This window comes from Ailuropoda melanoleuca, chromosome 13 (genome assembly GCF_002007445.2).
Source record: "Ailuropoda melanoleuca isolate Jingjing chromosome 13, ASM200744v2, whole genome shotgun sequence".
NCBI classification, from domain to species: domain Eukaryota; kingdom Metazoa; phylum Chordata; class Mammalia; order Carnivora; family Ursidae; genus Ailuropoda; species Ailuropoda melanoleuca.
The window spans coordinates 78,910,160-78,927,253 of record NC_048230.1 but is presented as its reverse complement, the minus strand read 5'-3'; the positions used below and the strand labels follow the sequence as shown (position 1 = coordinate 78,927,253).

Sequence of the window (17,094 nt, the reverse complement as noted above, 5' to 3'; positions counted from 1 at the left end):
TTTCTTAAAAAAGATTTTATTTATTTATTTGAGAGAGAGAGAGAGCACACAAGAGGGGGAGGGTCAGAGGGAGAAGCAGACTCCCCACTGAGCAGGGACATGGGACTCTATCCTGGGACTCCAGGATCATGAGCTGAGCCAAAGGCAGTCGCTTAACCAACTGAGCCACCCGTGCGCCTGGAATTAAAAATATTTCTAAAAACCTCCTGATGTATATATTCTGAAGCATTTCAGGATGAAGTATACTAATATTTGCAACCTACTTTGAAATACATAAAAAAATAAGATAGAATAATGAATGGATAGGAGGATGGCTAGATAGATATAGATGTGATAAAGCAAATGCATCCAATTAATTTAAATTGTGGAATTCACGTGATTGATATATAGATGTTCATTATACAGTTCTTTCAACATTTGGGTATGCCTGAAAATTTTTATGATAAATGATGGCAAACTATATTGTGAAGGATCTACCAGAGTGAGTTAAACGCAGAAGACAGCTCTAAGGAGCTGAATAAATTCATTGGTTCACTTCAGTTTTTGTCGTATCTGTGATCACATAAAAAATCATCAACATTCACATGGTATCTTTGTTGGAACATTTGTAACAGCTGCTTACATGTATATGCATGAATTTTTATTAATGTTGGTCTCTTCCCTCAGACTGTAAGGCCTATGAGAGCATCTGATTTTTCTCATCATATATATATAATATATATACTATATATATAAAATATATATAGTATACAATACCCAACATGGAGACTGGCAAAGTTGTGTTAAAAAATTTTTTTATTGAATGCATAAATGAAGAAATCTGCATTTTATTTTCAGCTCATGTATAATTACTACATATATGATCAATGACAAGGCCCTGAAACTAAAGAACCACCTGTTATGCTACCACAAGAAAAAAATTTTTTAATGAATGAACCAGTGAGTGAATGAAGATACTGCTGTTTCTCTTGTCTGTAGAGAATCTGCCTTTAATTCAGAATTACAGCAGTTTATTTAGAAAGAGATTAAAGGGAGACACTATTGTACTTGTTATTGTTCCTGCCAATTTTAATTTATTAGAAATATTTGATACAGTCTCCAAAGAAATCAGAAGAAATGAACTCTTCATAGTTGGGCAGAAATTGTGAGTTTTTCTTTTTAAAATGAATGCAGACCAACCGTCCTTAACATTCATCTTGTGGGGATGTATCTTTTGAATTAACAAAGCCGAATCACTTGGCAGAGACTATGGTCAATCACTCACAGAACAGATTCCGGACAATTCCCTGGGAGGAGAGTTTCTCCTGGAGCCCTACTGGGGTCCTGTGATAAAGCTGACATTTTGGATGGAATAATGACTTTTTAATTCCACATAGGAAGAGTTCCAAGTGAGACACAGATGTAGGACTCCAAAGCACTGGTTCTCAACGTGTGGTCCCTTCACCAGCAGCATCAACATCACTAACAAACTCATCAGGAAAGTAAATTCACCCCAGACCTACTCAGTCAGAAACTCTCAGGCCAAGGCCAGCAATCTGTGCTTTAAGAAGTGATCCAGGTGATTCTGAAGGATGCTGAAGTCTGAGGGCCTTGCTACTCAGAATCTGGTCCTACAGGGGCACCTGGGTGGCTCAGCTGTTAAGCGTCTGCCTTAGGCTCAGGTCATGATCCCAGGGTCCTGGGATCGAGCCCTGCATCGGGCTCCCTGCTTGTAGGAAGCCTGCTTCTCCCTCTCCCACTCCCCTTGCTTGTGTTCCCTCTCTCACTGTCTCTCTCTGTCAAATAAATAAATAAAATCTAAAAAAAAATAAATAAATAAAGCATCTGGTCCTACAGGTCAGCAGCAGCAGCATTACTGGGAAGCTCCTTAGAAATGCAGAATTGTGTGCTCTGCTTCAGAACAAGGAAATCTGAATTTGCATTGTAACAAGATTCCCCAGGTGATCTGTATGCGCAGTAAAATTTGAGAAGACTTACTCTAGAGAATGAAAAACTTTGTCATTGAGAGTCGCACTTTTACAGTCCCTATGGTGTGGGGCCTGGCATGGACTACAATATTCAAATTTCTGGGTGTATTGCTGTTTTGGGCAGATGACCCCAAAGCTCCTTATTTGAATCCATTGAAATGTGAAACACTGTTATGGAGGAAGTTTGTAAAAGCAGTGAGAATGAACCAATCATTGAGTAGTTTTAACTCAAAATCATATATAGTCTTTTCTTGAGAACTCATTTACAAAGACTCTAGTTCCTCCATTTTTTCTTACTGGTATTAGGCAAATCAATCTACCATGATAAGCAACCGTTCCCTTTTTTAAAAATGTGTTGTCTAGTTAGGGCTCAGTTTTTTCCAGGGCACCCAATAAAATGCCTTGTAAACTCCAAAGCTGTAGATAGAAATGAAAGGGATAGTGTCATTATCTAAAGACCATCTCCAAAAAGGCAAACTTTCTCCTCCTACTTTATTGGATGCTTAAAGTTCAGGGTTTGTGAGAAACTATTGTTTCTATAAATTGGTATTTTGCTAAATTATTATTTCAGGAGTAAGATTTTCATTTAAAGGGAATCCAAAATGACTGGGAAACCTCATCTTTGATTTTAGCGCCACGTCCTTGAGCCATGGATGAGGTATCAAGCTTCTGTTTTAGAAATACTAAATGACACCCAGTGCTTTCCCTTGAGTTAAACACGGTAACCTTATGAGTTGTACCACCTTGAATTTTTGCTGTTGTTATCTTACTGGTGACATCCACACCAGACCATAAAACCTTTTTCTTTTCAAATAATCAAATCCCATCAAAGATGCCTACAGTGCCATACACCGCATAAAGAAATAAATTATTTTACATTCCAGCTCACTTATAAGAACACATGAATGCAACAACTTTAAAGGTAGGCTTCTTGGAATAAATGGAATTATGGTATTACTAAACAACTTTCCCTTCAACATCAAAGTGATGTGAAGACCACTAACACACCTTCCTTCCCTTGTATAATACACACATAGACGATACAGGGAACTCTTGAGAACCAGAAATTTTGGCTTTGAGGGTTGAGTAAGGTTTGGGGCATCAGGTTCTCTGTCTTAGATCATAACTTTCTCCAAGGGTGGAAATGAACACTTGGTGAATAAATGTGGCCTTTATAACTTCGAAGTTTTGAGTTGGGGGAACTGAATTTTGTCTAGAAGCCAATGTACAAACTAATCAAATGGAACCCACATATATAAACGTCACCATTGAAGAACAACATAATATCCAGTGATGTAAAGGGGGGTGGAATACTGACATTTGATTCAACAAAAAATTCAAAGGATGCTACCATTTCAGGTAAAGGTCTTATATTCTGTGCTAAGTTATCCAAGCAACAAACTATAGAGGACAGAAAGAGGAATGAAGGGTAGTCCTTGTTAACAGTTACTAGAAAACTGCAGTTTTGTTATTGAGATAGTACAATGGGGTGGAGTGCAGACTCTTGCTACTCCAAGTATGCTCCGTGGAATGGCATTACCCCATCACCTGGGGCTTGTGAGAGATGCTGAGCCTCTCCCCACCCCAGACCTGCTTACTCAGGATGCCCTAGTCTGCATATCAGACTTCTGGAAATGCTGGTGTAGGACATGAGTTCTGGAGCTATATGGCTTGGATTTCAACACCAACACTGCCCCTTACTTGTTGTGTGACACTGGCTAGGAAACTGATTCTCTCAGTGCTCAGTTTCTTCATCTGTTAAATGGGAATAATCACAGTAACCAAGACATATGGATGTTTTAAGACGTTAAGTGCTAATACATGAAAGGGCTCAGAATGGTCCCAGGTACATAGTAAGTGCTCAGTAAAATACATCTGCATTCCCCAACATGTTAAAGCAAGTCATGTCCAAATACTGCATTTGGACATTAACAATGTCACATAATATTTTGTAATCAATACATTGTATATTTACTTCTTTCTCTTTAAGGTATATTTTAAAAATATAAAATCAGAAGTTTTACTTATGTCTCATCAGGCATTTCTATAACCACATGAAAACATTAAACATTAAAAATGATTCTGCTGCCATTTTAAAAAATTAATATTTTTAAAAGAAAAATATATATACGTCTACTTGCTAGAAGGACATACACCAAAAATGTTAACAGTATCTGCAAGATTACTGAGAGCTTTTTTTGTGTGTGTGGTTTATTATGTTTAAAAAAATTTTGTATACCTTTTTGAAAATAAAGAAATAGCTGTAAATATTATAAAGCCTTTGTTATAATTCAGATTAGGCAACTTTCTACAATTTTACTAACCCAGTGTCCTGAACAACGACTTTAAAGCCACAAAATAAACCCAGCAACTCAAATCTCTATTATTCCCTAACTTACATAAATATATGTTGGATTTATATATAGGTATCTATCTATCTTTTCACATGATCTGAAACAAATGTCTAGTGGTCAAAGCATGGGGGAATTTTCAACTTGCCTACTTATTTGGTTTGCAAATTGCTCTATGAAGATAATTTATTAAAGTATTACAAATCTGGGAATATTTTGCAGTCCAATGAAGTCTTTAATTTTCAAATAGAAATGACCTTTATAACTACCAAGTTAAAAGGATTATACTAAAAAAGTCTTTGCTGCTAAAATAGTGTCTCCAGTGTCTGCCATGTCCTAGATAGAATTTTCTTTTGAGAAAACCATAGCTACTTATTTTCAGTGGCCTCATTCAAACAAACTTACATCATCACGAGGCAAGATAAAGGGCACACTGGTGTTCAAAGGTGTGGAATGACTTTTCCTTCCTAGCGTTACATGGTAAGGGCAAATGATTTTTTTTCTTGAGTTTCAAAAATGAGGTCATTTAGGGTTTTGACACTTCAAAGGAAAAAAACTATATTTTCTCTGTTGGACTATTTGGAATCTATGGGATTCAATGACTCTAAAATTATTTCTAAAACTGAAAATGTCTAAATATCCTCTAAATTTAACGAACACTATACATTTACTGAAAATCCTTTCTGATCACCACTGCTAGAGGAGAAACAAAAATAAAGCTGACCTAAAATGCTACTTCTGTATTTTTATATCCATTAGCATTGCATTCTCTCTAAATAGATTTTTGATATTTGATGTTTGGTGCAAAGATAAGGCTTTGAAAAGATGGCAGTGTGACAGGATCCCTGACAACTTGAAGGCCCTTCCTCTCCCATTCCTTAGAGTCTCATTTTTTTGCAGTCATGAGAAAAATGGTCTCTCTGGTGCACCATGAGTAAAATACCCCCTTAGGAAACTTTTTATCTCAATTGTTCTACTATATAAGCAGAAACTGGCAGTGTCTTGAAATGTTCTCTTCAACTGAGTGTTCACTCCTTGGAGAACCTGGCTAGCGAGTATGTAGAAATCAATGATAGAATAAGTATTGTTTCTAAATAGTGACAATATATGCAATTTCACTTGAAAACGCTTTCTTTGAACTTCTATTTCCTAGAAAATGAAACATATCCAGTTGAAAAAAATAGATTCCTGTTCTCTAACTGGAGAGGGATGTTATTAAGGATTATTTCTATCTACGTAAATTATCTTTACCTTGAATTGTATTTTATTACGTACGTTAGTGAGCTAAGGCAGGTAGAAGAGAAAAGTGTTCCAGAACTTCTGTTAGATTTCTAAGACATATTGGTGTCTGTATGAGCAAAATGAGACATTCACTGAATTGTCTCCTCTTAATCTTTTCGAAGGCCATTGGAAAGAAAAAGTGCTATGATTGCTAAAGAACTAACAGAATTAAAGATGTAACTATTGCCAAACATTCAAATTCTGGTTCCCAGACAAAAAAATTCAGAAAGGGCATTCGTTCTTGATTTTCAGTATAAAACAGCAGCTATTCAGCCTTATTGCGCTCCCTATAAGCAGAATTCAACATGGTGGTGGTTGAGTGCACGATTTACTGAGACAGTGCTCTTAGGAGAAAATTGCACGAAGGTGAGGAAAGCAGAGTAAGACCGGGAAAGAAGATTAAGTTGAAATGTGGTCTCAGCCTGGAGTCCAGCCTCAGCCTGATCTCATGGGGGCTCAGAAGTGTGAATTGTAATACAAAATTGCTCACCCAGAAGCAAGAGACCTGGGCTCTTATTCTCCTGGGTCTTTCAGTCGCTCGGCATGGGTTACCCCCTTCCAAGGACTACCTACCAGACATCTCCAGCAAAGTAGCTCCTATCAGCCCAGGCCAGTCCTCTGGAGAAGTCTGCGGCCATGAGCCATCTACAGCCCACACCTGCAGCAGCCCTGTGCCCATGGGTGAAGCAGCACTCAAATGAAGGTCTGAGGGGCACCTGGGTAGCTCGGTTGGTTAAGCCTCTGCCTTCAGCTCAGGTCACGAGCCCAGGGTCCTGGGATCGAGCCCTGTTTTGGGTTCCCTGCTCATAGAGGAGTCTGCTTCTCCCTCTCCCTCTGTGTGTGCTCTCTCTCTTTCTTTCTCAAATAAATAAAATCTTTAAAAAATAATAAATAAAAAGAAGGTCTGGGTGGGACACCGATAGCATCTGCTTGGAGTGCAGGAACACCCCTCCTGTGAGCCCTACACAAGCAGTGAGTGCTTGGACTAAGCCCTCAAAATTCACTCAGGGGGCCTAGGTGTTTCTCATTTTTTTTCCCTCCCTTCTGCAGAAGCTAAGCGTAGATGTTGAAGGCACAAATAACTTTGGAAGTATATTCATGTCTGCTAGGCATAATTTTCTGGCAGTATAAAATTTTCCTATAATCCTCTTTATTGCATACCACAATAAGCATTATTTATGAAACTTACCAGTTTAACTTTAAATTTCACTCTCTACTGGTCCTATGGGATATGATTCTGGCAGTGTAAATAAGAGCCTGGATGTTACTCTTATGTTGAATATTTTCCTTTTCATTTTTTCTTATGTTCAATTAGCTCAATATATCTTAGATGAAAAATTTCTAAAATTCCATATAAAAAAAGAAGGAAATAATCATAGATGTGTCAGAAAGGTATTTACATACGTTCACTGAAGATCTGTTTAGAAGAGTGGAGTGTTTCAAATATCCAGTAATAGGGGATTGGAAAAATAAACTATGGTATGGCTATACAATAGAAAACCATGAAGTCATTAAAGGCTATGTCACAGAAGAATATTTAATGACATGGAAAACATTTGCAGTAAGTGAAAATAAAAGGTTAAAACACAGATTGTGAATATTATCCCATTTTATGAAAAAGTAAGAATTGCGCATAAAAAGACTGGCTCTGTATACATTCCATATTTACTGTGTTATGTCTGGGTGGCTTAGGTGTTTGAATTATAGGTAATATCTTTGGGATTTTTCTTTTCTTATGGTTAGTTTAAAATTTTTCTATGATAAACCTAGGTTTCTTTTGGAATAAGAAAAAAGTTATTTAATAAATTATATCAACTTGGGGCGCTTGGGTGGCTTAGTCGGTTAAGCGTCTGATTCTTGGTTTTGGCTCAGGTCGTGATCTCAGGGTTGTGGGATCAGGCCCTGAGTCGGGCTCCACACTCAGCGGGGAGTCTGCTTCTCCTTCTCCCTCTGCCCCTCCCCCCGCTTGCATGCTCGCTCATTCTCTCTCAAATAAATAAATAAATCTTAAAAAAATAAATTACATCAACTTTAATGGACTTGGCTATTAGTTATAGTTATCCAAACCATTTTCAAAATTTCTTCCTCCCATTCTGATAGTTCTCCATTTTTTTTCTCATCTTTCTCCATGAATCTATCTTCAGAATGTTCAAATGAAGTATGAAAATAGCTTATTTCTTTTACTATTTTTAATAATGGTTTTACCTTCTATCATTAAAGTATATTTCACTTTTTTGAAAACTAAAGGACTGCCAGTCTGCATAGAAGCTTTATATTTTTAAATTTCACTTCTAATAGTTCTAGTTCCTTCCTTAATTATTCTTTGAATTGCAACATTTCATTTAGAAAATATACCAATTATTTGGGAATATGCATTATAATATATAAGTATACAATGTAATAATAGTAATAAACATTTTATGGTTCATACTACGCACTAGGTATTTGTATTAAGGAGTTTATGTATTCTAAGAAGCCACAAAAGCACTTTGAAATCCTGCACTTTAGATTAAAGACAAAAGGAAATAGTAAATGACATGATGATCATATTCTTTTGTAAGTGCTTTAGTCACCTTTAAGCAATATGAAATCAGTTAGAAACTTTCACCTGAAATGGCCAGATATGGACTGTTCAAAGCAGGCACAAAATAAGATGCTGGTGTGGGCACACAATACCAGAAGAGGATGAAATATGAAAAATTCAGTCAATCATGTAGATGTTTTATGAGATGATGCTGAGCTCCACCAGAGTTTTTCCAATGTGCTACTTTCTTCTCCTGAAGTGTGATGCTACATAGGCAAAGCCAGCCAATGGGTGTGGAAATCATGATTCATACCACACAAGATTAGAACGCCTGCTCACCTCTTTCTTTACTTCTTCCTCATCTTCCAGTGTTAAAGCAGCCAACTGTTTAGCTCTTTGCTCCATCAGATTCACATATCGTATTGGATTTGACAAAGCTTCAATCACATCTAAATAAGGAAGAGACATTTTAGATCAAAGGTCCCTGATATACTGATTATCCACCATCCATCCATCCATCCATCCATCCAACCATTCATTCATCCATCCACTCATCCATCCATGCATTCACTCATCATCTGTCTACTCACCCACCCATCCACCGAATTGTCATCCATCTTCTACTCTTCCATCTACCATGTAACTCTCCATTCATTCATCCTTTGCTTCAACCTCAGGAAGACAGAACTCAAAGGAGTTCAGCTCTGACAGTCAAACTGGACAGGCTCCAACCCAGGATACCTCAATATTCCATAGTTTTCAGTTTCTTTTTGAAGGGTCCATCCATTCTAACAATCGCCCACACATTTGTCCTATTTGGCCCACACAGTGTTTCATAAATGAAGGAAGATATTTCAAAGAAAAAGCCTGCTTTCCGGACTGTTGAAACAACCCAAAGACTTGGCAATCTAAGTATCATTCACACATGATACTGTCTAGCTAGAGTGAGTTATGGCTGCCATCTTTGGATCGGCATGTGCTCCAAGTTTGCCATAGTCTCCACCACTCCCCAGTACCTTACACTTAACACTATGAGTATTTAAATTTATGATTCCTGGTTGACATTGTCACAAGTTAATTCCTCCAAACTTAGGATTTCACCCATGAAAAGGATCTGGCTTCTAAAACTGGTTGAAGATAAATTCATTGTACAGATCTAGATACACTGTTGTAGTACCAAGTAGCATGGGTTGGAAATTGCTGGACAAGAATAATACCACTAGTAGATAAACATACTCAATATTTTATTGGGACTTCAGTGGAACAAAATTAAAATTTATTCACAAATTGCTTGAGCAATTTAATCAACATACATACATAAATAGAAGTGATTCTGAGGCCAGAATTTCCTGCCTATTTTTGGTCCAGTTTTCCTTCCACTAAACCACGAAAATAAGGATGGTCCCAGATAGAAACATCCCCTTGACTTAGGTTGTTTACCTGCATATGTATCTGGGACATAGTCTTTCACCTCTATGTAGACAAAGACAGCTGGGAGCGTCAGAGGCTGGTTCCTCTCATTCCTCAGACAGATGTAGTGATAGCCTAGAGGGTGACATTAATACTGTGTATTGCAGATTTTCTTCACAATGTTAGTTATAACACAGGAACATCTATGTGATGGAAATGTTTATTTTAGGTGACTTTGGATGACAAACAGGTCACTTCTTTCTCATTTTAATCACATGGTTTTATGTGATATCATTTTTCTCATCAGACAGGAAAACAATGCTAATTCTGATTATTTTCCTTTCCAAACATGTTTTTCCCCCACAAAAGAGAATTTAGAACTGTATGTCATAGACTGAATTATTGGTCCAAATTCTTCCCCTGTATGTGATTTCTTGACTTGGGGCTTAGCCATATGCTTTGCTTTAGACAGTGGGATATTAGTGATGTGGTGCAAACAGAGGGTTAAAATGTGCTTGCAGAGTCAGGCTTGCCCTTATGCCTTCCAGAGGGCGGCCATAAATGTCCATACTGTGCATAACACTGTTCCTTCCACCTGGAAGCCTGAATGAACGCACATGGAACAGACCTAACTCCAGCCCTCAGCCTAGAGCACAACTGCATGGATGAGCCCAGCCAAAAACTGCCAACCCACAGACTTATGAGCATGAAGATAAAGCACTTGTTATAAGCCACTGAGTTTTCAGGTAGTTTCCTCAGTCACCCTTTAACAACCACATAAGGTGGTGATGGTTTTCTTTACAGCTTTGGTAGTTTCTCATCACACGATCCATACCTGGCCGAATCGCCTGTACTGGCAAGATCCGGTGACCGATAAATTTACCCCCTTCTTCATAAACTGCTATCCTCAAACAGGCCAGAGAAGGAAGAACCACCTAGAGGGAAATTCAGGATACAAGTGTTTACAAGAAGGAGCAACTCCAAGAAAGAATTAGAAAGATAATATTCAAATTTGTCCTGTGTTTCCAAAGTCAAGTAGAAGTTTCTGCTTAGCGATTGACTAAAAGCTAAGTTGTTGCTCTAGAACTTAGATTTTCAAAAGGAATCCCAGAGCTACGGCTTTGTCTATGTCCTATCACCTTGTCCTAAGGAGGGATTTGTTCAACATGTTGACCATTTACTTTTTTTTTTATTATGTTCAGTGAGCCAACACATAGTACATCATTAGTTTTTGAGATAGAGTTCAGTGTAGACCATTACTTTTGACACGAACATTCTCAATCTGGAAATGACGAAAGTTTAAATATAAAGTTAGTAGTCTTACCACTATTTGAGCATTTACTCTTACATTTTCTTTTTTCCTTTTCTTCGAAAGAGAGCGAGCGTGAACAGGGAGGAGAGGGGGAGGAGGGGCAGAAGGAGAGGGAGAGAGGAAGGAGGCTCCACACCCAGCACGGAGCTCCATGTGGGGTCATTCCCGTGACCCTGAGATCATGACCTGAACTGAAATCAAGAGTTGGATGCTTAACCGACTGAGCCACCCAGGTGCCCCTACTCTTATATTTTCAAAACAAATTGCTTTTATACTTTCAAAGCAAAAGAAAACATGCAAAAATAGAGCTTTCAGAACAGCTTTTAAAATGAGATTGCTTTATAAATAATTCCCAAATTAGCAACAATTGCTCAATCCCCCCCCACAATGTAAAACATGTGTGGAGAACACAAGGATAATTGTATCCTTAAAAAACTTAATTTTGATAACAAGATCAAGCTAACATTGTTGACTATTTTCAAAGTGCCAGACATTTTATAAATGTTTTCACTGTATTGGGGAATACTTATTAATAACTCTTTGAAGTAGACATTACTTTTGAATCTTATTAACATATTAAAAATAGTGGGAACACAAAGACCTTTAACATAGATATTCTCTTTGCAGAAGACAACCTTTCTAGATTTTTTGGCCAGATAAAATCAAAGGACATGGTAAGATAGTCTATTCCACTTTCTACTGGACTATTGTCTTCCTTTGTGTGACAAGCATGTTTGAAGGTTTTGTTTTGTTTTATTTTGTTTTTGGTGAAGGCAGACAGAAGGCCCAGTTGAATGGAAAGGTTTTAACTCTATCAGACAGAATCCAGAGTAGAATGACCAGCTGCCAGAGGCTTGAGGTTATAGGCAGTTTAATTAATATATGTTTTTAGGAGGTATGGATTTCCTTCTCTCTGCTACCATATTATTCCCTACTTCTCACTTTACTTCATTTCAGTTACAATGAAAATATATCATTTACCACTTGTATTATGAGAGGATACGAATTAGTTTATATGTTTTTCTGGTCTTCCAAATGAGGTATACTAGAATTAAGTGAGTCACAACACAATTCTGAAAATCCAAGCAAGTGATTTACAGAAATCCTGAACAATTTTTAAGATAGCCCCCCAAATGCTATTGCTTTATAAATGTGTAAATTCCCAAATTAAGCAACAAATAATTTTTCACCTAATGTTTTTTTCTCAGAGTGAAACATCTCGAATATGCCGTTACTTCTCATATCAAGGATACGAGACCAACCTTTTTGAACACAATGGGCTCCTCTTCCCAGACAGGATTTACAGCATTTCCTTGTGATGTTTTGGTCTTAAACGCCTTCCTCCTCGTGTCCACAGGCAAACCAAACATATCCACTTCCACATAAGTCCCGACTTTCTTATCAGAAAGAAACTGACCTGAAATAATCTAGAAAATAATAACAAAGTAACTCTTGATAAATGAGTTAAGTGATATAAGAGAATACTTTAGGGAGGTACAAATGCGGGTTGAATCATAACCAAAATGAAATGGAGGCAAGAGTACAAATAAAATTGCTCTTTTGGTTAAAGAATTGGTAGAGGCACGTTGAAAATGCTGAGGTTAGAAAGAGTCAGTTAATAAGACAAAATTGTATAGGAGAAAATAAATGAACAAATACCAAAAGTTTGATCAGATTATACCTTTTGTACTTGAGACGCATCTGTTAAATATTGAAGATTGATCTTAGAGCCAACTGAATATAAAGGTTTTCTAATACTTAAAGATGTTACAAGACAATCATTTTAGCATGATTATAAATGAAAATAAAAGATTATTTAAGAATACAACTTTAAAACATAAAAAAGTAGAAACTCTAGCATTTAAAAAGTTTCCTTTGGTTCATAAAATTCAACTGAAAGAAGTGATTGTAACACTATGCTATTCAATTCTCGGAGTTGTTATACTTTTATTTTTTTTTTAAGTAGACTCCAAGGCGGGGCTTGAACTCACAACCCTGAGATCAAGACCTGAGCTGAGATCAAGAGTCAGACGCTTAACTGTCTAAGCCATCCTGGTGCCCCCAGAGTTGTTATACTTTAAAAAGCCACAGTGATAATAAAAACAAAACCCAGGGGCGCCTGGGTGGCACAGCGGTTAAGCATCTGCCTTCAGCTCAGGGCGTGATCCCAGCGTTATGGGATCGAGCCCCACATCAGGCTCCTCCACTATGAGCCTGCTTCTTCCTCTCCCACTCCCCCTGCTTGTGTTCCCTCTCTCGCTGGCTGTCTCTATCTCCGCCGAATAAATAAATAAAATCTTTTAAAAAATAAAAATAAATTAATTAATTAATTAAAAACAAAACAAAACAAAACAAAACCCAAATATTGACTTTAAACCATCAAGCCCAGTTTATCATCACTCCTAACCCCAACCTGTTAGTCATTCACATGATTATGGGTATCCTTGCTCAGTTATAAAATTTATGGATATTGTAGAGTTCAAAGAGTTTAAAATCACATATTCTGGTGGCTAGGAGCTTTCTGAGCTCAAGTCCGTGAAAGGGGACCCTGTCAAAGGTGAATTACCAAGACTATGGTGGGGTCAGAAGTGGGACACGATGTCTCCCTGAGAATGGCCCTCAGAGGCTCAGTGAGGCCCATGAGCTGTATGCTGATGTGGTCAGAAATTCCAAACCAGTTAGAGAGAAAAACCAGGAAGACCCTGTCTGAATTTGCCCCCAGGATAACTCATTTCTCCTGAATGTTCTCTTTAGCCTGAGTGCCTGGGACCTGCCAGCAATAATCTCTGTTTAATTTGTGGTTCTACATGAGAGCAACTTAGCAGACCTCTTATATGTGTGATACTTCCAAGTTATGTGAGTCACACTGGGAAATCAGATGCACCAAGCAGTCTGTGTGCTTAAGGTATTCTGTTAAAGCAAAGGTTCTTGAGGATGCCTGGGTGGCTCAGTCAGTTAAGCATCTGCCTTCAGCTCAGGTCATGATCCTGGGGTCCAGGGATCAAGCCCTGTGTCAGGCTCCCTGCCCAGGGGAGAGTCTGCCTCTCCCTCTGCCCCTCTCCCAGTTCATGCTCGACCTCTCTCTCTCTCAAATAAATAAATACAATTTTAAAAATAATAAAAATAAAGCAGAAGTTCTTAACTCAATTAATGACACTGACCTTTGATGTTCCCATCAGTAGAATAGGATGGTGGAACAATTTCTGAGCTCCCAAGTCGATTGTGGCACTAGGAAGTCTATGTCAGAAGGTCAAAACAAAGGCACCACTGGACGGACAGGAGCTGCCTCTTGGTCCTGGCCACCATGTGAAAGGCAGGATGGGACAGCAGCCTGGCCTGTCCGTTCTGAGGACACTGACGGCATGAGAGCAGTGTCTCCGTTCTGGACTCAGGCAGCACTTCATGTCTGTTTGGGTCTCAACTGCTGCCCCTCAACTCACTTTCTTGTTTCAATGTCATCATCTTCTAACTTACATTTTCATGGTAGAATTTTTTTTGAAATATTTTAAAAGATTATTTATTTATTTATTTATTTGAGAGAGAGTGAGCGGAGGAGCAGAGGGAAAGGGACATGCAGGCTTCCCGCTCAGCATGGATCCCGATGCGGGGCTTGATCTCACGACCTTGAGATCATGGCCTGAGCCAAATCCGAGACTCGGACCCTTAACCGACCGAGCCACCCAGGCGCCCCGAATTTCTTAAAAAAAATAAATAAGCAAGCAAACATGCACAAAACAAGATAAGCTGGCACACGAGAACACAATTATTAGTTTGATCCAACTATAACAACAATTGGCAAGGGTTCTAAAAATAACATTTTGTCAGTGTGTGATGCTGAAGTTTATCTTAATCAAACTCGGGAGGAATGAAACATCCTTTGCTGAAAAGGATTTCCCAAAATAAATATAATCTAGAAGCTCTAATTCTGCCAACTTCACTCTTCAGATACATAGCATGAAATGATTTCAAAAGATATAATTTTGAGACACTTCACTGAAATTTTATTTTTAATCTTTGGTGTCAAGTGACATAAATTTTAAAGTAAAAATGGGCTTAACAAGCTTAGGGTAGATAGAAATTAGCAAAACTGTTACTCTTTTTTTTTTTACATAGTTTTTCATATGCCTTTGGTTTAAGGTCAGTCCGTAAATTGCATTTATGTCCAATAAAAAACATTTCTCAGTTCCACAGTTACCCAGCTAAATAGGAAAGAAAGGAAACTTTAAAGAAGTAGAAACAGCCACAACAGCCAAGAGCTTATAGAATTCACATAAAAAGCTCCTTATAAAATAATTTTTCATTCGAAGTACAAAATATTTTCTTACAGCTAAAAAATTATATCTGATGTAACATCAATTTCAAAGGTGGCAGAAATAATTTCGAATTAATATTTTAGGGTCAGATGTCTGTTTAATGAAGCAATTCTTTTACTTAATATCATTACTCTGTGTTTTAAGTCCCCGAATCCTCTGGTAGATTTTCAAAGAGGTAATTTGGGAGCTTTTATTCAAAATTTAACAATTTATTGAGAGAATACCTTTTTTTTTCTCTAGTTTGCTCACGGTGGCTATTTTTCTAGAAGTAATAGAAAAATAAAAGACCAAAAGATTTCTCTAACATGGGTTGCTGATATTTGTACCAAAAGAAAGGACCGAAGTCAAGCAGAGAAAGACAATTATCATATGGTTTCACTCATTTATGGAATATAAGAAATAGCAGGAAGCTCGGTAGGAGAAGAAAGGGAAGAATGAAGGGGCAGTAAACGGAAGGGGGAATAAACCACGAGAGGCTATGGATTCTGGGAAACAAACTGAGGGCTTCAGAGGGGAGGAGGGTGGGGGATTGGGATAGGCCGGTGATGGGTATTAAGGAGGGTACATATTGCACGGTGCACTGGGTGTTATATGCAAATAATGAATCATGGAACATTGCATCAAAAACTAAGGATGTACTGTATGGTGACTAACATAGCATAATAAAAAATTATTATTAAACAAAACAAAAAACAAAAAAGCCCAAAAGAAAGGACCGACCATGGTGACTCTCACCAACTTCCTTTATTGATTTAGGGTCCAATTTTTATCTTATTAAAGAATAGGGCTTAGTCCCTTTAGCTCATGCATGTGGCTTCTGAACCTTGTAATTCAGATTTAGTCCTTAAAGGAAAAATGCATGAAGGAGGTGGTGATATTGCTAGCTCTAAATTTTTGATGACTAAGCTACTTCCTTATGCAAAATAGGTATTGTTTGAGACTTTGGCTGGGGACAGTTTTGTAATAGAGAGGTACATACCTTGACAGATAAAGTGTTGGCCACTATCCCATCCACGATGCCTTCGGTGAATGGATCAAAATGCTTGTCAGGTCTCCTCATGAACTCTGGCTTTAATCTGTAGCCACTTTTCCCATTGTATTCGTACATCCCCATATTTATTTGCATAGCCAGGTCTGGGTATCAAAAACACAACCCTTATTGTGACAATATTTGTGTTTAGAGCAAGAAAGTAAGATTGTATTACAGTCCACTTTTACTACCCTTCCTAAAAAGAAATATTTATTCATTGTAGAAATTTAGGAAATGCAGATAAGAAGAAAAAAAAAGTCACACTGTAATCTCCAAATCTAGAGATAAACCCCTGCCAACTGCTTGGTATATTTCTGGTTTTCTCCTTCAAATATGTTTTGAACATGTAGTGAGTCCATTTCGCTAAATGTTTGTCTGCTTTAACAGCTGTACAAATTCTTCATTACCTATAATGGTTTGATGAATATCATTGTCGTGAAATCATTGAAGTCATCGTTAATGGCATTATTAGGAGTGACATTTCTAGGTCAAAAGATGCGTTCTAGGAAAAAGATGTGTACTTTTTGGTAAGTCTTGCCAAAATGCCCTTCAGAAAGCTCATGCCACTTTAAACCTCTAATCCATGCTTCTGAGCCTTCCCCATACCTCACCAACCATGAATGCTAGAATTCTTCTTTTTTTAATTTATAAGAGAAAAGGATTTCCTTTTTTAAATTTGCATTTCTTTTGTTACCACCTACATCTAACCACACATTGACTCCTTTCTAATGGACAAAACTTACTGCCAAAGTTTTCCTAAGGCTCAGTCAGCCTATGAAATGGATGTCCACACTAATTGCAATTGGTAAGGTTTTTTTTAAAAAAAAAAAATTAAAGTCATAGGGAATCTGGGAAGCTGTTTAGATTGTTCTAGATTGTCTGAGTCATGACTCATCTCCGCTTAGG

The 17,094-nt window shown here is 37.6% G+C and overlaps 1 protein-coding gene across 1 annotated transcript in view; it reads right to left on the bottom strand.

Moving 5' to 3' along the window:
• The window catches only part of PLCB1 (phospholipase C beta 1), a 686,722-nt gene that overhangs the window by 119,035 nt on the left and 550,593 nt on the right, over positions 1-17,094 (bottom strand). Inside the window, 5 exon segments of the mRNA XM_034640285.1 lie at positions 8,463-8,572; positions 9,564-9,668; positions 10,369-10,468; positions 12,108-12,272; positions 16,138-16,292. Of these exon segments, the coding sequence (XP_034496176.1) occupies positions 8,463-8,572; positions 9,564-9,668; positions 10,369-10,468; positions 12,108-12,272; positions 16,138-16,292 (635 nt within the window).